We start from the raw sequence: 20,652 nt of genomic DNA on the forward strand, positions 1-20,652 counted from the left end.
TGGACTGTGGGAGGAAGCCGGAGAACCCGGAGAGAACCCACGCTGCACGGGGAGAACATGGAGACTCCACGCTGGTTCGCATCCTCACCGGGACGTGAACCGGTGACCTTCTAGCTATGAGGCAACGGTGCTAACCACTGTTCCACCTTGCAGCCCTCTTGTCCTCTTTTTCTAAAGTATTTTTATGCACATTTTGAAGCGTCATGTTAGTTCATGTCAATGTAAAAATACGAAACATTCCAAATTTTGCAAAAAAAGGTTTCTATGCACGCTTCAGGATTTTTTTGACTTTGTTAAAAAGATGCACGTTATTGTGTCACATAAGTAATGAGCTGTTTCCAGACAGCATGAAACATCAAGCTGACATTAAACAATAATGACAAGTTTCCAGATTTGAAAACAGTTTATAGATGGCAAAAGTTTCATGTGTTTCTTCTTCCTCTTTGTTTTTTTTGGGTTTTTTTTAGCAGCTGGAAAACAGCTGGTTTTCTTCTTGGGCTTCTTCTACTCTGTTTCCTACAGCCATGCAGTTTATAGCGCCCCCTTTTGACAACAGTATGCACTATTTTTATTGTAAAAGTTTCTTCAGAATCACTCCACAGTTATACGGAGCTTTCCCAATGATTACAGATTTTTCTGGCTCTGAACATTACTGCAAAGAATTTAGGATAATCAAAGTCAAACAATATACATACATATTAATCAAGTTGTTTTTAGACATTTTAATGCAGAAATGTTGCGTATTAGAGCTTCAAACACTGAAATAGGAAACATTCAGCTATCCTGTAACTGTAGATTTGTTATTATTGAATTAATTAATTTCACCAACAGCTACACAATCTGATCACACTGACTGAGACGTCAAAGACTATAATAATTCTATTTATCAGTTTTCATTGAGACCTACAGCCTGCCATGATGAAACATAATAAAACATGTTAAGCATTAATTATACATGAGACCCAACAGATCATCAATACGTCGTACCTTTCCTAACGGCGTGAAATAGAGGAGGCTGTGCAGAGTCATCCATCCCAGCAGGACCGTTGGGGCCACTGGGTCCCACAGCTGGTCCTTGGACGGGAGAGGAGGGGGCCACTGGAGCACGCCGGCCTCAGGAGACCGACTCACACAGATCAGGAACAGCACCGTCAGCGGGAGAAAGACGGGGATGCATACGGCACCTGAGAGACGGATAAAAGTGAGACGACAGGCTGAGTGTGTGGACGCAACAGCCAGAAGCACCGAAGGTACAAAAATACACGAAAGAGCATCTGAGGGAAACCAGGAAGTGGAGCTCCTGCCTGGATAGATTGTCTGTTATATCAGATTAATATTGCAAACACGCTGTGAACAATCAAAGCATCCGGTAGCAAAACACTCGCAAACATGCGGTTCAGTTCGGTGTTGCCAGATATGAGGTCTACGGAGAGCGTCGCCGTCAAAGCAAAACATGATTTTAATTTGAAAACTTGAAACCCAATCGGCGGAGATGCTCAACTCAAGGAGCGCAGCAGGAAACGAGTGTGTGTTCCCTCACACACACCGAGGAGCTGCGACGGATCTCAGCTCATCTCTACAGTGACACGTGTGACTGTGGCGGCTGTGATGAGTCCTAATTAGAGCTGCAGTGAACAGTCCTGACGGAGCTGAAGGCCGTGAAGCTGCTGATGTGCACCTCCAGAGAAACATCTTTTTATTGTGGTGAATGTTTTATGATCCACTAAACAAACTGATTTGTGCAATTTTAGAAAACAACAAATCTACACTAAACTATAAATGATAACTGACAATATCACCACTTTTAAGACTCATAAAATCAGCTTTTATTCACTGAGATGCTGCTCTTGAGGATCGCCTTCAGTGTGGTTTGTATAGAAAAGCAGCTTTTAGCCGAAGGGCAACAAAAGGTAATGCAATCAGTGTTAGCGACAGACGGCATGAATGGAATGACTGAATGAATAGGAGCTGTATTGCTTACAGCACATTCTGCTTCACGATGCGACAGTCACGGTAACGTCGTCTTGAATAAAATCCAAGCTGCTGCTGCTGCTATGACTCACCCAGGGTTCCTCCAAACTCCCTCTCCGTGTCATGTGGTAGCTTGTGTTTGAGCGCTTGACTGCTTGGTCTCATTTTTGCTGTCCTGTGGAAAAACAAGAGTAGATGTCAGTCAGTTTGATTCAATTTTAGATTAATCGTAGCAACTGGACTTGCTTGAGTTCCTTGAAGACGTTCCACCTCTCATCCAAGAGGCTTCATCAGCTCTGACTGACTAGTTGGGAGTTCCAGATACTTATATCCTTCAGGATCCTGAGTTTTGGTTTCAGCTGGGGATTTGTTGCTACGCCCCCTCATTATGTGGGTCATTAGTGGTCCCCCTGCCACAAAGGGGTTCGTTAGGGTCTTTTGTGGCTAGTTGTGGATGTGGTTTCATCTTCCTGGGGAGAGATCTTAGGACTGAATTGTAAACAGGTGATGCCTCAGACCTCCACCTCTGTTGAGGGATGGTCTTTCCAGTTAGATGGCTTCTTTCACCCCTCTCTCAAACCATCTGCCCTCCCTGCAGGCCAAAATCTGTTGTCTTCAAATGAGTGTCCTTTGTCCTTGAGACTCAGGTGTTAACGGCTCCTTAAGGATATCAGTATCTGGAACTCCCAACTGGTCAGTCAGAGCTGATGAAGCCTCTTGGATGAGAGGTGGAACGTCTTCAAGGAACTCAAGCAGTTGCTACGATTAATCTACCAGAACAACCAGGACCTGGATGAATGAGAATCTTCACAGACATGTTTATTTATATGGCGCCAAGTCTCAAAGCTCTTCACATCGTAAGGTGAAGATAAACCAAACAAGTCCAAAGATTTCTTCTGATTCCCTTGAGCTGCACTTCAACAAACGTTGAGATGGAAACAGCATGTTGTAAAAATTAGAAATCGGGATGTAAGAGCCTTCTGATGAGCTACTTTACAGACATTTTCTAGAGTAAATCTTATCCCACAGTGACAATAATCCTTAATATGTTCTGCAGGAGCATAAATATATATCAAGACCTTCTATGAACAGGTGCATCCTTTGAGTTCAGAACATCATAAGAATCATTACAGATCCTTGTTTGAAGCTGTGATGTAAACTAACTACAACACACTGACATTTATTACACACAGGAGTATTCTGACCGCATTATTTCTGTGCACATTTTCCAACTCTAAACACTTCTTGCATTTTTTATTAACATGTCCTTGCAGTGCGTCTTGTAGTTTTCCAGCTCAAAATACTGCAAAGCTGCTTCACGTCACTGTCATGACGGTAAAACCCCCGGCTTCATCAGCTCAGGTCGAATGGGCCAATAACAGAGATATAACTCTATTTATGTTGTGAAGAGTCAACGGGGTCACAAAAAAACCCACGGAGAGGAAAAAGGTGCAAATTACCTGGAAAGGACTTGAGAAAAATTAATGTGACGCTACAAGGAAGTCATTATCCTCAAGGGCCGCCATCTGAAACCGGCCTGAAGTGTCCAGAAGCACAAAGCACTCAGAGACATGGCCGAGGTAAAGAGGGCCGAGCCACGACCCACGCTGGATAAAACCCTCAAGCTAAAGCATCAATACTGAGCCGAGTTTTACCTGCAGACGGATTTTTTTTTCTCTCTCAGAGGTTTCATGGACAGATGTAATGAGAGAGACCCTGGATGCAGCAGAGGAGGACGACTGATAGAAGCTGCTAGGTAGAACTTGTAGGCCCCTCTCAATTACAGTAAGAGGAAGCTATACCCCTGTTTGAACAGCATTTAGGAGGCTGTGGTTGCTGAAAGTTCACCATGAAAAGATCAAGACACTGACAAAGATTCATGGAAGGATGTCTGCACTGGTCACTGATTCTTTTCTAAAATAGAAAAGTGTTGTTGTCATTTTGTGTTTGTTATATTTCCTTTTTTTAAAAATTGACTAAACAAGGGAGTTGGGGGGAAAAAAAGTCCCCTAATAATTCTGCACACTTACAGCTGAAAACAGAAGTTGTATAAAAGGACAAAAATAAATAATTTTCCTCCCTGTCTGACATTAAATCAGCTTACAAACCAGTTCTGTCAGGAGGAATGGGCCAGAGTTCGCCAAACTATTGTGAGAAGCTTGTGGAAGGAAACACAAAACGTTTCACCCAAGTCATACAGTTTAAAGGCAACACTACCAGATACTAAGGAGATGTATGTAAACTTCTAACTTTGAAGAAAGTGATTTAAAAAAAAAAATCTCCAAAAAAATTCTCTGTCATTATTCTGACATTTAGCAAATAGAAATAATTTTGGTAATCCTAACTGACCTAAAACAGGAAACGTTTAGTCACATTTAATGTCAGATAGTGAGAAAAAAAAGGTTATGTGTCTTTTTATACAGCGTATGTAAACTTCTGGTTTCAACTGTAAGTATTCTACCTACAGAGATGGAACTCCCTTATCCTTTGTTTAACACTCAATTTTTTGAGGTTCAGTAACATTTTGGATCGACTGAGGGCGAGATGTTTGTACTATACAGTTTTTATGACACTATATTTACCAAACAGCCATAATTGGGTGACAAATTAAAGGAAAACCCTCATCCTGTGGCTCTGCTCTGCATCGAGAGGTGTTTTGCTTTCCTGGCTTGGGTTCGCTTGTCTCCTTAAAGTAAAGTGTCCCTGCTAATAATAATAAAAGCCTCCACCCATTGGACAGGAGGCCCGTACGCCTCACAGTCACCACATCTCAACCCTTAATGAACACCCACGATGGATTTTAAACCAATGTGTTAGACGGCGCTTTTCACCACCATCGACAAAACACCAAACGAGGGAATATGTTTTGGAACAGTGGTGTTCATCCCTCCAGTAGAGTCACACTGAAGTTGTTCTGGCAGCAGGTGGTGGCCCAACACCTCACTAACAGACTTTATGGTAGTTTCTCCTATAATTTGTCACCTGTTTGTACGAATATCTTACATAGTAGAATATAAAACTCTAATTATAAACCATGCATAGACATCCATAGGCGTGTTTAGTGACTGTTGGACCTCCTTGAGTTTCCTGCAACAAGACAGTGAGACACCTAACCAAGAGCTAGTAAGACCTCTAGAGGGTAGTTAAAGATCTTCTGCTTCTTCCACAGATGCTGATGGAGAGCATCCCTGATTGAAAGACTATGTCAGACACTTTAAGGGCATTGTAACTGTAGTTTATCACAAATAGACAATCTGGCACTACATAATTAACAGAACTGGAAGCATATTGAAGCAAGAGCAAGTTAATGAGCAATGAGACGTTCAAGGGTCAACAAAAAGTACTGATTTCTGGGTGAAACAACATTTTCAGAATGAATGAAATCCCTTCAGCTGTTATTCTGTACACCAGCAGTGTTGTTTTTCCTGTGATCAATGTCATAAATGAGTGAGACAAAGTTCAACCTGCAGGGACGCTTCTATTATGAAACATGAGGCCGTTCAGTCTGTTTACCTGCTGATCACATGGACGCGAGAGAAAGTCAAGGCTTTAAAAATAAAATAAAAAATACAGCAAATAAAGCAAGTAAAGAGCAGATGGTTTTGTAATCGTGTGGGTTCTTACCGGTGGATTTAGTGGAAGTGTTCCTGACTGTGCGCATCAACTCCTGCGTGTCCATCAACCAGCAGCAGCAGCAGCTCCAGCAGACACGCCCCCTCCAAACCCCACGAATCGCCTCTCAGCCAATCAGATCCCTCAGCGGCCATCAGAAGAGGGTGGGAACAAACGGGTTCAGCCAATCAGACGCGCTGCTCGGGTGGCGACAGTCCGCTGTACCTCCGGCAGGCAGAGCTTGTGAAATACACCTGAAGTACGTTTACACCTGGAAATACTGAACTTATGAAGTGTCTGATAATACTGAGGCTGCAGTGAAAATATAAAATGTGCAAAAGTCGTACTAGTAGCCCCAGTAGGTTTGTTTTATAATGATTATACATTTGCATTTATCAATTAAAATATACAGGAATTATGTACTCAGTATTAAAAACAGAAAACTCTCTCTACAGGCTTGAGGTTTTTAGTGAGAACTCCCTTTGCACTTCACATTTGAGCGCATAATGTGTGATTTTCAGCATTAATCTTGTTTCATTCAATACATCAAACGATTCGTACTGATTGTTCTGAGCTACTTTTTGTTATGGTTGTATGATTCCAAATGAGGTGTGAGCCACATTTTTTGGTGTTGTAAGCCTGCTAATATAGACAGCACATCATGCCATTCAAAATCCTGAATATTAGACACTTAAACAAGCATAAAAACATAATTTTGCATGAGCATGCTCAAAGCAAAATAACAAACTCTAGGCTCTGTGTTATTCAGGAAAGAGGAAATTTATAGACGATAAAGAGGGAAAGGACAAAAAAAGGAGTGGAAGCCATGAAAACTGAGCTTTCTTTGGGTTTCTTCTTTGAGAAATCTGACAAAAATCTAGCGAGGAAGCTGCTTAGCAGGAGGGATAGAGTAGCCTTTTCAAAAGGACAGCGCTAAAAGGCTGTAATGCAAAAGATCACAAAGACTGAAAGGAAGATCAATAGAAGAGTCCTGTGGGGTGATCGATCAAAATCCAGTTGTTGACAACATGTGAGAGAAAGACTCAGAGAGAGATACAAGAAGGAGAGCTGGCGGCCTTCAGTGAGACATGATGGAGGGTCTGTCAGGGTTTAGAGCAACAGTTCAGCCAGCGGTGACGGGATATTGTTCAACGTGATGGGATCAGAAACACTGAAAAACACATCCAGATCCATCATGCCATCGCCTCTGAAAAATGTCAGGTTGGAAAGAAGTTGATTTTGCTACTGCAGAAAAATCATTTTAAAACAGCTGATGAACGAGGGGCAGTGATGGGTTGGCCACCAGAAGAGTTCATAAATGAGTGTTACAGAAGCTGCATGGGATCATCTGGGCAGAGGACAAAAAGAAGGAAGATCTAAAGAAGACGTCTGACAAGCGCTAAAGGAAGCTTTGCATTTATACCAAAAGCTTTAAGAAAACTAAACTCGGGTTGGTTGGAATGAAAACGGACTTTTGTTTTTATGTGTTTATAAAACTGTGACTGTATTTTCTTGTATCTTAATAGAGAGACTGAAAAATACACATGTAATCCCATTAAAGCATTGCTAACACAGCAAACCTACTGGCTGCCTTCAACCTTTGCACAGAAACTTTGGATCGTTGGTTCAAAGTCTCCGAGGTCTATGTGCTCTGAGATAACGTGTTGGTGCCAAATAAACAAAACTGAATTGAAATTAAAGTTAATGTAAAGAAGAAAACACTTTTTGAATCCCACATTCATACACTTTTATTTTAGGACAAACTATTAAACCGTTCCTCAACATACTATGCGTCCGTGCAGGTGAGCACAGAAAACCGAGAATCAACCGAAGGCAAAAATCAGGTAGTGTTACATATAGATTATATAATCAGAGGACATTCAAATTATTCAGCAAAAAGACCCCCTTCAAAAGATTTATTAATACATGAGACTTCCACAGGACACAGCTTTTCTCTTTAGTCATTAATATTCCGTTTTCACATCCAACAAGTTTCCTTCGAGGGGACGATGTGCTAAAACAGTTCGGCTTGTCTGCTGATTAATTCATGTGTTTCTATCTGTCCTTTCAGAGCAGGTAAAATGATTTATTCTGCTGGATTTTATGGTTTGTAAATGACAGCTTTAATATTAAACCAAAGAACTTCAGGCTCATGTGGGCTTTGATTACAGGGTCTGGGATGTGAATTCACCGTCAGTCAGTGACTTCAGTTTCTTATCAGAATAAGAGCCGAGTGTTGTTGTGGTTTAATTTTTAGTTAGAAGAATTACTGATATGTTTGGAGCGGTAACAGTGCTGTTCCTGTGTCAAACCCAAAAGTTAATATCTGTTGATGCAGTTTCATATTTTAGATCATGAGAATTGTAATCATTAAGGTTCAGCTGATTTCCAACAAATACGACAGCATTAATCGAGTGTGTACAACATTTTCACAGTATAATCTGAATTTTAACATTAGTAAATGTAGCAGGAAAAGTGTTTGGACTGGATGCATGATTCCAGTGTTTTCTGTAATTCTGCTGTTTTGCACTTCAAGTTTCAACCTCTTTCACAGATGACTTCGATCACGCTCTGCTCCATCGGGGCCGGATCCAGGCAGCGGTGGGCGGAGCTCCCCACGATCTCATCCAGCAGGAAGTGAACGAGGTTCTCGTCGGAGACGAAGCGCCATAAGTACATCTGCAGGTAGTGGCAGTCAACCTGGATCTGCTGCAGCCCGTAACGGCCAAAGGTGCGCAGGCGGACGCACTCCAGGAAAGTCTTTAAACTGATTTTGATGATTCCCGTCATCACGGAGACCTGTGGCAGCGTGGAGGTGAGAGAGTGGGAATGTGAGAGGTGTAAAGCAGGTTGTGTTAAATCTCTGAGCTCAGTAGTCCTGAGATGAGGCAAACTGGGGTTTTTAGAAAGAGAGGTGGTTTAAACTTAAAGCTAAAATGGTGGCCAGCAGGTTTAAACTCTTCCTTCCTGTTGAGCCTGAAGGAGCTGCCTGACACGACGCTTTCTTTCCTCAATCATGCAGTTGATATCAAAGAACATGTCAGAGTCAATAATTTGTAGACTTTCACATCTTTGTATTGTGATTATCTTTAACATGAACTCTTTTATGAGGATTTTTTATCAATGTAAAAACAGAGACAGCAATCTGTGGATCCATCCTCTGCTCAGAAGAACATCTACACATTGTCCATCTCTGTGGACTAAACAACTGCTCCACAAGCGCATGGCTCAGCACAGAAGAGCAGCTCCTCAGAACAGGACTCAGCAGTCCACCTGCATCTCAAGGACAAAGGACACTCATTTGAAGACAACAGATTTTGGCCTGCAGGGAGGGCAGATGGTTTGAGAGAGGGGTGAGAGAAGCCATCTAACTGGAAAGACCATCCCTCAACAGAGGTGGAGGTCTGAGGCATCACCTGTTACCAACTCAGTCCTAAGATCTCTCCTCAGGAAGATGAACCTACATCCACACCTAGACTCAAAGACCCTAACGAACCCCATTGTGGCAGGGGGAGCACTAACGACTCACATAACGAGGGGGAGGAGCAACGAACCCCCAACTGAAACCGAAACTCAGGTGTGAATGGCTCCTTTAGGATATCAACTAGTCAGTCAGAGCTGATGAAGCCTCTTGGATGAGAGGTGGAACGTCTTCAAGGAACTCAAGCAAGTCCAGTTGATTAATCTACAAGAACAACCATGACCTGTATGACTGAGAACTTTCACAGACTTCTCCATGAAGGCAGTTGTGAGGCTTTCAACCAGCTCCCTCGCATTGAAACATTTAGCGTTACTGTAGTGGTCCCTGTTTAAATAAAACACATCTGTATGAAGCTCGAGACGCACTAATGAATGAATAATCGTTTGTGGTGTTGTGATCGGTCGGGACATTATCTTCATAGTGAGCCCATCATGCTGGAGATGATGTGAATCTTCCTGAATGAGGATGACTGTGGTGCAGCTGAAACGACTCTGAGATTCTAGATGTAATTTAAAGGTGAGTTTTTAAAGTTTCATCTGTATTTTGTCTCCATCAGGTTACAGCTGAATAACTAGAGTTAAACTCCAACGTAATAAACTGCAGGATTCCAGCTCTATCATCCATCCAGGAAAATTCAAGGATGAATAAACTATTAGAATAAATAGACCAGAGTTAACATATTGACTCTTTTCTCCACTCCTGGGTTTTTAAAGATAAATTTCAGGGGTCGCAGTGGGATGCATTTATATCTCCAACTCCACTGGATTAAAATGAAGGCTCCACACTTTATGTACCCATTATGGTGATGAATGGCAGCATTAGAGCTCCACTGATGAGGCTCTTTTCTGTTTTTTTGTTACCCACACACTGGCTTTACTTAGAGTAAGCATACTCAGAGTTGACTGTACTAACTTTGAACAGCTCTTCTGGAATTAAATCCCAGAGTTTCCCATCTCAGCTGAGAGTTGATGGTTAAGAGTCAGAGTTCGTTAAACCTGCTCTCTGTAACGGACCCCTGAAGATCTGCACTCACCTTGTTGAACTCCACTGAGCTGAAGATGTCAATCCTCTCGGAAAACAGCTTGTGTATGTTGCTCAGCAGATTGGTATCCATGGGAGCACTGCAGGTAAACGAGAGACAAAGTGCTCCGGTGAATCTACAATTAAAGTGTGATTAAAGACGCCTAAAAAAAAAAAACAGGCCGCCTGCAATGAAAGCAACAGCAGCCATACAGATTAGCTTTCTGTTTGTTTCCCTTTCACACACAATATTTTTAGTCACTGAACTATGGCATTATTCTATCCTGGCACTTTTAAAAATGACTCAACAACGGGACAATAAATAATAATTACTCGTCTGTACATCTTACTTTGCACCGACACACTGGTGTAAACATACCAGAACGCTGCCAACAAACAAAAGAAACAGCTGAGGGCTGTGCTATGAAGTGAGGTTAGCGGGTTCACGAGATATGCTGAGCGAACCTAAAACAAGAGTTTTCAATGTCACAGAAGTGGCTCTCCTGGGCTCCTTGGCTAGATCATCATAGATGGATCACCATGGCAACTTATGCTGCACAGCTAACCTTCACTGGAGGAGGCTTATGCTCAGAGTTTGGGATTTTAAATCGGGTGCAAGAAGCACCTCCCTTTCTCTAATTATTTTTGATGAAGAAAATGGATGAATATTGTGTTGCTTGGTCCTGACTTGCTGCCAAATCTATTTTACACTGCTGGTACTGCAGCGAATAAGCACAGATTAGAAAAGTGATTGTTTGATTGGTATATATTACAGAGAATATTCAATCAATAACATTATTTCTCTTTGATTTGGCCAAACTTTTAAGCGATATCCTGCATTATGAGACAGTGTCAAACCTAAACGCACTTCAATATAAACATCATGTTAAAATATATAAAGTTTAAAGTGACAGAACTCTAATTTGCAGCTGTCACATTAGAATTAAACAGCTGCATTGAGAGTGCACTGAGGGCTAAAACAAACACATTAACTTACACCAATGACAATTTTCTACAAGTACTCCTTTCTTGTCAGTGATTTAAAAAAAGAAAAAAAAGTCTTCCTAACTGAAGTAGTCGGCACAAAAACGGTTCATTCTGGTGGAAGAAGAATCAAACGATGTGCCAAACACCCCCTCTGGTGGGAGCGCATGCAAAGCCTGAGGAAGAAAATCTGGCAGACAAAGACAGTTGCTAACCAACACACTGAGACCCATCTGATTAAGTTGTGTCAAGCCAGCTAATGCAAAGAAAGCCCGGCTTTGTCAAACTTGTTTCCCTGTCAGCTACTGCACCTTGGGGTGTAGCTGGCAGCGTAGCGAGCTTGCTGCCTGGAGCTGCTGTAGACGGAGAAAGTCCTTTTGCTGGAGTCACTGCTGTGCGCCTTCCTCACACCTTCTTCATACAGAAGACCCACCTGAAGCCAGTAGAGTCACAGAAACAGACAGTTCATACATGATAATTAACACATGTGCCCTGATAACACTGTAACCGTCATCCGAAGCGTCACCTGCACATCAATCGAGGTGGTGTCCTCTACGACTCGCTTCATCACAGCACGGACATTTCGTGGCTCGATGGTGTTCACCCAGTCTCGTGTTTCGACGCTCTTTCTTAACATTTGGGAGATAATCAGGCCCTGAACCTGGATGAACAAAAGTAAAACAAGAGAAAGGTTAACGTCCTGCATTTCTGGCTCTCTTAGTTCAGCCTTGGCTTTGTAAAGGCTGCAGATAAAAAACTACCTTGACATAATGGTTGAGTAGTTTCTGTGCTGCCTCCCTGGCTTCTGCACACAGAGTGGTGACAGGAGTTACAGGACTGTGGTGCTGAGAGAGAACAAAAAGAAGAAGACGTGTGGTTAGATGGCAGTGAAAGAGGTTACCTGTGGGAGTGAAACGGATTCGTTTAAGAGTTCAAAAACATCACAGATCAGTTGGATTTCTCACAGCCGATGACCCTGTGTTTCTACAGTGTCATACCTGCACAAGGAACTGCTCGTCTGTGAGCGTCAGAATGTAGGAGATGGTCGAGGTTTCGTAGTCCAAGCAGAGGCGAGACAGCAGCAACAGAAGGGCTGGAGGAGTCGAACCTCCTTTGTCTCCTGCGCTTTCACAAAACTGGCGAGAAGACTGACACACGAACTTGATAAAGCTCACCACCAGGCTCTCACGTACACCCTGGCTGCAGAACTCCCCCTACGAGGAGGACACAGACACAAACAGCTGTCACAATGTAGGGTAGTGATGACACAGGATGTCACAGATTAAAGGAAAATTTGAAAGAAACTCGTGTTATTAGCTCCTAGTGGAGTTGTAGCTCATAATTATGCAGATTAAAAAATGATTGAACTTCACCTTGAAGTACGGCTTGTTGGAGAACGTAATGTCCTTCGCTGTGAAGAGATGCACTGACGCCAACACTGATTTAATCTGATTGAGAATCGAGGCCGACAGGGAGGAGAGCAGCTCTGGCAGGCTGGTCGGAGCGTCTCTCCCAGAGGCCGGACCCCCGAGATGAGCTCCGCCTCCAGCCACTGAAGCACCAGCCACAGAGAGCCGAGGTGTCGCCAGGGCCTGCCTCACGTCCGTCAGGCTGTCCATGTAGAAGCTCTGCAGAGCGCAGAGGTACTGCTTGACCCGCTCTGTCGCCGCCCGTACCACAATCTCAGTCCCTTGGTTTGGTACTGCTGAGCCTGGCAGCAGCTTGGCCACAGCCTGCAGCCTGCGGTGGAAGCGGTCGAGTGCGCGAACCAGGAGGGAGTTATCTCCAACGCCTTTCTCCTCCTGTATCCTCCGCTCCACAAGCGAGAAGTACCGAGCAGCAAGATCATCCACAAAGGTGTGCAGCTTGCCATTCGCCATCTGAGGAATATTTTTGGATGCTAGCTCACCTTTTTGAGCGTGATTAATAAACAGTTCTTGATAGGACGTAATTACTAAACATAAGCTGCTCACAAACTCATTGCAGCCTCTGTCTATGAACTCCAGGATGTCAGTGTTTGAGGAGGGAGAAGGAAGAGAGCTTGTTTTAGGGGAGCTATCAGTCGGAGATCCGACAGCAGCAGTGGAGGATGACCTGCGTGCAGATGCATCTTTCAAGGTTGACGTGGCTGGATATGGTCTTATCTCTGCTTCCAGGCCCTGGAGGTCTGACTCGAGGCGAGACCGTGCATGGCTCAGGAATTTATCACAGAGCTCTTCTGCCGGCTCGTCCAATTGTAGAAGCAGCTCCACACACTCTGATAAGTCTTTGGCGCTTGACCCACCATCCCTATGAGCACAACAAAGCAGACAGGAGGAGGAGATGTATAGTGAAAAAAAAGACAAATACCTTTTCTTTCTCCCATGCATTTCTTGTAAAAATTACTTTTTAGTGTCACATTTATTCAAATCTCTAATCTGAAGATGGGTTAAGAAATTTGCACCTGAACTTCTGTCGAAGCTCCTGTGCCAGCTTGTCCATGATGGCATGACAGTCATCCTGAATTCCCTTGAAGGAGGGCAGGTGGCTGTACTGCTGCAGCACACAGCGGGCACGGCGGTGGGAGCTCACTGCCTGAGCATAGGCTTGCAGCTCCAGGCACTTATTTAACCTCGCAGGCAGCTCAAACAGAAACTGAAGCTTCCTCAACAGAGTGTGAACCCCTGGGGTGGAACATGACAAGACAAAACATGTGAAAATAACCACCATGAAGTCCCTGACAACTGATCCAACAAAACAAACTGCCAGTTTTGGTCTTACCTGACAGTTTTGTTATCTGTGTGTGCTGGTCTTGAAGAGTGCCGCTGATCCGAGCACTGAAGTCAGTGATGGCTGCCATGTTAGCGGACAGACAATCCATTTCATCTTCCATCTTTTTGAAGTCATTCTTCATCTTTCTTATGGTGTCTGGCAAGAGGAAGCATGGATGGAAAGTTCAGCCAGGGCTTTTCAGCAGCACTCAAGATTTTTTTTGGCAACCCTTAAATACACTTTAGGCATCCAACCAGCACCAAAGGAAAATCACCAGCATCAAAATGACAGCAATCAGAAATAAAGTATATTTTAAACCAGTTCTTGCTTATTAGGGTTTCATTTGCACAAGAACAAAATACATTTTTTATAATTAAATGGTCAGAAATACTCATTCCCTTTAATGTAGGAGGACTAGTCATGCTTACTGCCATGTATAGTCACACCATTAAGGCCCATTCTGAGCTCAAGCTCTTGTTTTAACTGCCCAGGTTTGCATTAATTAACAAAAAGTGACATTTCGACAGCAGCGCTTCTTTTACCTGTAGCAGAAATAAACTTGTTGTAGTTTTCATACACCAGCGTCTGCATGTCACTGTCCAGAGAGCGGATCTGCTTCACCATACAGGTCTCCTGGTCCATCAACTCCGCAAGAGAGCACTCCCTTCTGAGCTGTATTTGGACACAAAACACATAATAATCACAAAAACAGTACATATAAAGTGAGACGGAAGAATTATTTACAATACTCTGAAAATTGCATTACGGCCATGTACAACATCCAAATGACAAAAACTGTCAATGTTTTGTAGAAGGCAAAATGTGTCACAACAAACTATTATAAATGAAGCACTGTGATGCTGCAAAGACGCCCAACAAATCATATTCTCCAGATGTAAGTAAACAGGCTTGTTTGGAAATCCAAAACTAATTCCACCAAAGTCAGGACTCACAATATCTGTTACAATAATATTTTTCAGCCCTTATGTAGAAGATATTTTGAAGTTACTTCATGTTTACTGTCCATTTGTTTCCTCAGATTAAGTGTCAGCTGGATGAGCACTGGCTAATTTATGCAATGTTTGGTAAAGAAAACGGGGCTGTAATGTGGCTCGGTGGTTAGCACTGTTGCCTCGCAGCAAGAAGGTCACCGGTTCACATCCCGGTGAGGACACCCGGGATCTTTCTGCATGGAGTCTGCAGTGTGGGTTCTCTGACTTCCTCCCACAGTCCAGAAACATATTGAGGTTAATTGGTGATTGTAAATTGTCCGTAGGTGTGAATGTGAGTGTGCTTGGTTGTCTGTCTCTAAGTGTGGCCCTGTGATAGACTGGTTACCTGTCCAGGGTGTCCCCTGCCTTCACCCTGAGTCAGCTGGGATAGACTCCAGCCCCCCATGACCCTAGTGAGGATTAAGCGGTGGATAGATACTGGATGGATGAGCACTGGCTAATTTATGCAACGTTTGGTAAAGAAAACAGAATTATATTTACAAAAAGTCTGCTTTCTTTCAGAATCACACCTGTCTAGATATGTTCCTGTATCCACATCCCCTTTCACAAATCCATTTTTAAAAACTCAATATGCTTTATTAGCATGTCAGATTAACGGTACTGCCAAAACCTCAAGCCTGGTGCAACCCAAAACAAAACTGAGATGAGAAAATTCAAGAACGAAAAACAATAGAGCAAATGAAGCCGATGTGTGTGTGTCATAAGTATAACAGGCTACGTCTAGACAGTTGTCATATTCAGTAATGTTTTTATTATTTTCCCCTCAGCTTGTCTTGTGACATGCAGTCACATATTGAGCTGCTATGTAAACTGTGTCACTCTCCAAACAGACTCTGTTGCCTTTACTGTCATCTCGTTTTTTGAATGTGGGAGTCAACATCTTAGAGTATTCATGGTTTATATCAATGTATTTGTCACATTTTCTGATGTTTGCCTTCATTCATGCATCTTCATGACTCCTCACTACGTTAAAGCCAATAGCACTGTGCACACTGATGCTGTGGTGTTTTGTGTTAGAACGACAAGCCTAATTTTACATGTCTGTGATTCTAATGCAATGCAAAAACCCTCCCTGTAAGTCATATGATAAAACAGCACAGCAGCAGTGTTCTCTCACCTTGTTCAGGTAGAGCTCCGGGTCGAAATGCGGCCCGTTGATGTCGCAGGGATCCAGAGACTCGGGCTGCTCCGGGGCCTTTCCCTCCTCGTTCAGCCCGTAGTACAGCTTCAGCATGCCGTGCACCCTTCGCCTCCTCCCGGGGTCCTCAGACGCCGCCACCGAGCCGTCAGCCTCACCGTCCATCCTGAACTCCGGCCAGCTGACAGACGAACAAGCGAAACGACGGTAAACACAGACGACGGACGTCCGGCTCACAGGCGACAACAAACAAGCACGACCGGAAAACGGTCCCTTCGTGCCCCAAAACGACTAATGTCTGTTTAGCTCAGCTGACTGCTTTAAATAACGAAGAGTTTCAGCATAAATAATCACAGAATATCATAATTTCTGTGACACACAAGCAGCTTGCTGGAAGCCGTATTACTTCCGGGTTTGCAGCCTATCCGGTGTCGCGTCGCTGCTGAGTGTGCGTAACCTAAGATATTTTGAACAAACTTTATTGATAACATGTTGACGCTACAATACAAACAGCCAAAACACAGGAAGTATTGCAAAAGCAAAAAATGAACTACCTACAACAAAAACACAAGCAGAAATCTATCTGTACAAACCAAAACGATGTCTATTACAGAAATTGAGAGAACAAATAAATTAAACAATAAATTAAATCTAATACAACGTGAAAAGGGAAAATGATATTTTGCAAACCAACTTAAATCATCTTTCTTCAGAGCTGAGGAGCTGTTTAAAAATACCCCATGGATGAAATCACTTAATGTCTTAAGTAAAAAAAAATGTGAAAAAGGAAACTGAACAAATTTGTCTTTATGAATATATTTGGCCACAATGCATAGCAGTTCATCAAATTAGCAGCTTCAGTGTTGTTAGTGTTTAAATCCAAAAATAGAGATTTGAGTCCAAAAGTTACTTGAACGAGGCCAAACACAACATAAATGAGGAAATGACGCAACGTCATGCTTGCAGAAGGAACCTAAAGGGGGAACATCCGGTATACGATTGTGAATTAATCAACTGCAGAGACAATATCTGTGCAAATGTTTATTATGAAAGTCTTTACTGGGGACAAAGACAGACACACAAACACAGACGATGGTCAGAAAGCTGAATGTTTAAGAAAACCATTTCATTTTATTGGCTAAAGAGTCAAAATATGTATGCAGCATTAACAGTAATGTTAAAGTGGAATAATATTTAGTGATTGCTTTTAGACATCTGAAAGTTTTGTGTTAATTGTGGTAACTAAAAAAGTTTTATGTGCATTTCAAACAATTTCCACAGGACTGATCACAAATCAGCTTTCTGAATACGCACAAACAGTTACACAACTCTTACATCCCTGCACACACACACTAGCAACACAAACACTTGGCAACACAACAGGTCAAATAATTAAGTTGTTGGTTTAACTGTAAAATAAATCTACAACTGTCAGTGTCTGAACAGAACGTGTGGCAAAAATACTGAAGGAAATGTCTTGCGTATGTCATTTTGCTAAAGACAGAGAAAAAAGGAAGATAACATGTGAGTTGTGTTGCAGGAAACACTGCAGACGTTAACAGATATTCTCTGAGAAACACGCCATCACTTTGCATCTGTTTATTAAAAAAAAAACAAAAAAAACATCAGACACATTTTAATAAAGGCAGGACTGACTGACCACTGAGAGAAACCACAATACACTGTTCAACATCAGTCACTCAGTACGTCCAGATTCTCACATCAGCTAGGAAGGGTGAAATGCAATGTGTAGTTAATAACATGGCAAATACATCACAAAAACAAGATCCATGTGTTAAACCGTAGCAACACCAAAACTGTCTGTTCCTGGTTTCCAAGCACCAAAACAGTCATTCAGATGCCAACTTAGTAGAAACCAAAAGGCACTTAAAGCTCCTGCAAAGTGACTGCTTGAGAAGGTAAAGATGCTAAATTAGACATATTTCTTCATTCTTGTATACAAACACTGACAAGTATATGAAAATGAAGGTAAAAATATTCTCTCATCAAAGCTAACAAACAATACAAAACAACTGGCTGATGTAAAAGGTTTATAAACAGTGTATTAGTATTAACAGTGCAGCATCACGTGATGTGGAGACTGTAGGAATGCCTATGCTACAGTGTGACATGCATAGTGTACGTTAGCAACAATATACCGGCCTGCTCGCGGTTCAGGGTTACAGACAGTAGCTGACATACAGGTCGAAGCGTAGAAAAGTAAGAACATTCTGCGGTTTGCATGCTGAGAAGAATGAGGAGGAAAACACGACCACATCTCAAACGAGGACACGTGTTCAAGTGGAAGGCGGTATTATAGAGGTGTGGACCTTCTTTCACGGCAGTTCGGTGAGGTGAGTTTGTACATTATGGCGAAAGGCAGAAACTGCAAGTATCAGCATCAGGGTGAAGTTCAGAGAAACATCTGGACGATTCTGCCAGGCGGCAGATCTGTCTCTGTAGTGTTAAGGTAGATTCATGTTAGACAGGCTGCAGCATGTCAGATAGGCTTGGTTTGGTGTGAAGACTGAGATTTTAACGGCATTGTTTAAACTAGGGGTCGACCGATTATCAGCCGGGGCGAATATCTGATCCGACATTCAGTTTGATTTTCCCAATCAAATGAATCAAGTCATCAGAATGTGCTACTTTGGCTCTGATACACCTGCCATGAGCAACGTCCCACCACAGCACTGACTGGTTGGACATTATGAGTATAAACTAATCGACACTAAAGGAAAAATGTTGAAAAGTTCTCTTTCAATTAAATACAAGCCAAACATAAATGAAGGCATTTTAAAGAATAAATGTTTATGTTCTTCTAAATTTTGACACCAAATATGTCTTTTTTTATGGCAAATGTATATCAGTTGCCCATATCAGTTATTGGTTTCTCAATGCTGATCACTGTTATCAGCTCTCAAAACACAAAACAAACATCAATCGACCCCTAGTCCAAAGTTGGTCTGTGCCCGATGCACCGAGCACACTCTGGGGATAACTGTGCATCCCCAGATTTGGTGAGCTGTACGTTTTCAGACAAACTAAAGTGATAAATGTTTCTTTACAGGCTGAAAAAAAAACAAACGGTCACGTCTTTGTACTATTACTACTTAGATGGTTTAGTCCTTAACAAACCATGTTAAAACCCACGGCGGTTTTTGCAGATGCATCGTCGCAACAGCATACACAGATAGTGTTCCCTGTCTTCTTTTAAATAAAGTCAACCGCAACGTCGTCGCTGTCGTGAGGAAAGCAGTTACTCTAAACAGCTGGTCTAAACTTGCACATACAAGCTGCAGTGTGAATCTGTTTAATCTAAGTTTAGTTGAAGTAGTACAGTACGATATTGCATCAGTTTGATCGGTCGGCCGAGCGAATGATAGTCGAGTCCAAACCCGTGCGTGGACGTCACTTGTACTGATGGTGCTGGTTTGGATATTTAACATTGATGATGACATGCTAACAGGCAGAAATAGCAGCCTGGTATGGTAAACTAGTTGCTAACGATAAAAGGCTTTATTACATTAATGTGTTTTTGTGAACTTAATAGTTTTTGATTCAAATTTGACTCTTTAATACCAAAGACACCGCGAGCACATAACTAACTCCTACAACTAGAAGCTGTTAATGTCAATCCTCTTCATTTAAATCTTTAGACTAAATTCACGCTATTCCGCTTTTGTAGATAAAATACTTTTTTTCTTAACAAGTTGGATATGTCACCCGCGCTTTCGTTCCATGATAACCGTCTTACACATGTCGGCAAATATTACAAACTCTTAAATACATCTACTTACAAGAAACTTCCACAACAAAGCCAATGCGCTCCCATACGGATGTTCTTAAGGTCAGTAACGGGGAACACCAAGCGTCTCTACCAGTACTTTACAAAGTGGCTTCACCCTTTCGTGAGAACAAGGCACTGGCAGTTTGAAAAGCAGAATAGTGCGAACACGCCCTTAGATCGTCCCCTGAAAGTGTTTGTCATGCTGACTGTGAGGAGTCTGTGGCGACTCTTACAGCTCGAGGAGGAGTAACAAAGTGTCATGGAGGGGGTGGGGGATGTATATTGCAACGGTCTTTTTGTTCGATCCCCGATAAAGTAAAAAGAGGTAACGCAGTGGTTATACTGGTTCGAGGTGTAACATATTTGAATGATAGCAGTAAAGCTGCTGTCGGAGCGCTGCAGAAAAGTCAAAAAACATCATACAGTTGGAATCGGAGTCACTGTTTGAGGAGTTCTCTAAGGCTTGTCTCAGGATTATGAAAGAGGTCCATCATGTGTTCTGTATGTAAGGCCATCGAATGAATAGCCACTTCAGTTCAACCTTGGAAGCATAGATCATTTTTGTTTTTCACATTACTGTACTCTCTTAATATACACAACTTCAGGAGATAAATATTGACACTCACACTTTGATACCTGTCGCTTGGTCCTTTACATGTTCATATATTAGCAGTGAAACGTCTCAAGCTCGTGTCAAGTCTTTTTTTCGTTAGATCTCAGTGTAAAATGTTCAGATTTGGTCGTCGAGGTGAACAGGCCGGAGCCGATCGGGGAGTCTAACCCTGCTCCAGGCTCTCTGTCACTTGCACAGCGGAGTAGGTGGTTGCCGACGCCTGCCGGGTGAAGAAGGACGCGGCTCTTTTCGGCTTTAGGCGTTTGATTTCTTTTCCTG

The 20,652-nt window shown here is 42.5% G+C and overlaps 3 protein-coding genes across 4 annotated transcripts in view; all 3 read right to left on the minus strand.

Moving 5' to 3' along the window:
- Positions 1 to 5,672, minus strand: part of tm7sf2 (transmembrane 7 superfamily member 2) — an 18,185-nt gene extending 12,513 nt beyond the window's left edge. The window contains exons 1-3 of the mRNA XM_008286067.1: positions 5,596 to 5,672; positions 2,064 to 2,146; positions 988 to 1,184 (exon numbers count right to left, since the gene is read on the minus strand). Coding sequence (XP_008284289.1) covers positions 988 to 1,184; positions 2,064 to 2,136 — 270 coding nt within the window. The 5' untranslated portion in view covers positions 2,137 to 2,146; positions 5,596 to 5,672. The remainder of the gene's footprint in view (positions 1 to 987; positions 1,185 to 2,063; positions 2,147 to 5,595) is intronic.
- A 1,633-nt stretch (positions 5,673 to 7,305) lies between these two features.
- Positions 7,306 to 16,399, minus strand: vps51 (VPS51 subunit of GARP complex). The gene is made up of 11 exons (XM_008286068.1): positions 15,950 to 16,399; positions 14,362 to 14,491; positions 13,829 to 13,975; positions 13,512 to 13,731; positions 12,442 to 13,357; positions 12,067 to 12,282; positions 11,830 to 11,913; positions 11,595 to 11,729; positions 11,380 to 11,501; positions 10,098 to 10,185; positions 7,306 to 8,382 (listed from the first exon to the last, which is right to left on the minus strand). Exons 1-11 carry the CDS (start codon positions 16,133 to 16,135, stop codon positions 8,122 to 8,124), a joined length of 2,505 nt encoding a protein of 834 aa, XP_008284290.1. The 5' UTR covers positions 16,136 to 16,399; the 3' UTR covers positions 7,306 to 8,121.
- Positions 16,400 to 17,075: 676 nt separating this feature from the next.
- The window catches only part of frmd8 (FERM domain containing 8), a 15,950-nt gene continuing 12,373 nt past the window's right edge, over positions 17,076 to 20,652 (minus strand). For both annotated transcript variants that reach the window (XM_008286070.1, XM_008286071.1), the window contains exon 11: positions 17,076 to 20,649. In XM_008286070.1, the coding sequence (XP_008284292.1) occupies positions 20,537 to 20,649 (113 nt within the window). In that variant the 3' untranslated portion in view covers positions 17,076 to 20,536. The remainder of the gene's footprint in view (positions 20,650 to 20,652) is intronic.

The sequence above is a fragment of the Stegastes partitus genome, unplaced genomic scaffold, assembly GCF_000690725.1.
Source record: "Stegastes partitus isolate 25-593 unplaced genomic scaffold, Stegastes_partitus-1.0.2 Scaffold430, whole genome shotgun sequence".
Lineage (NCBI taxonomy): Eukaryota > Metazoa > Chordata > Actinopteri > Pomacentridae > Stegastes > Stegastes partitus.

Excerpts from the sequence above, each read along its gene's own strand:
- vps51 (XM_008286068.1), bottom strand. The coding sequence starts at position 16,135 with ATGGACGGTGAGGCTGACGGCTCGGTGGCGGCGTCTGAGGACCCCGGG. Across the intron at positions 12,283-12,441 it reads CCAACAAGCCGTACTTCAAG|GGGGAGTTCTGCAGCCAGGG; the intron begins GTGAAGTTCAAT and ends TCCTCCTCGTAG. Across the intron at positions 11,502-11,594 it reads CCACCTCGATTGATGTGCAG|GTGGGTCTTCTGTATGAAGA; the intron begins GTGACGCTTCGG and ends TACTGGCTTCAG.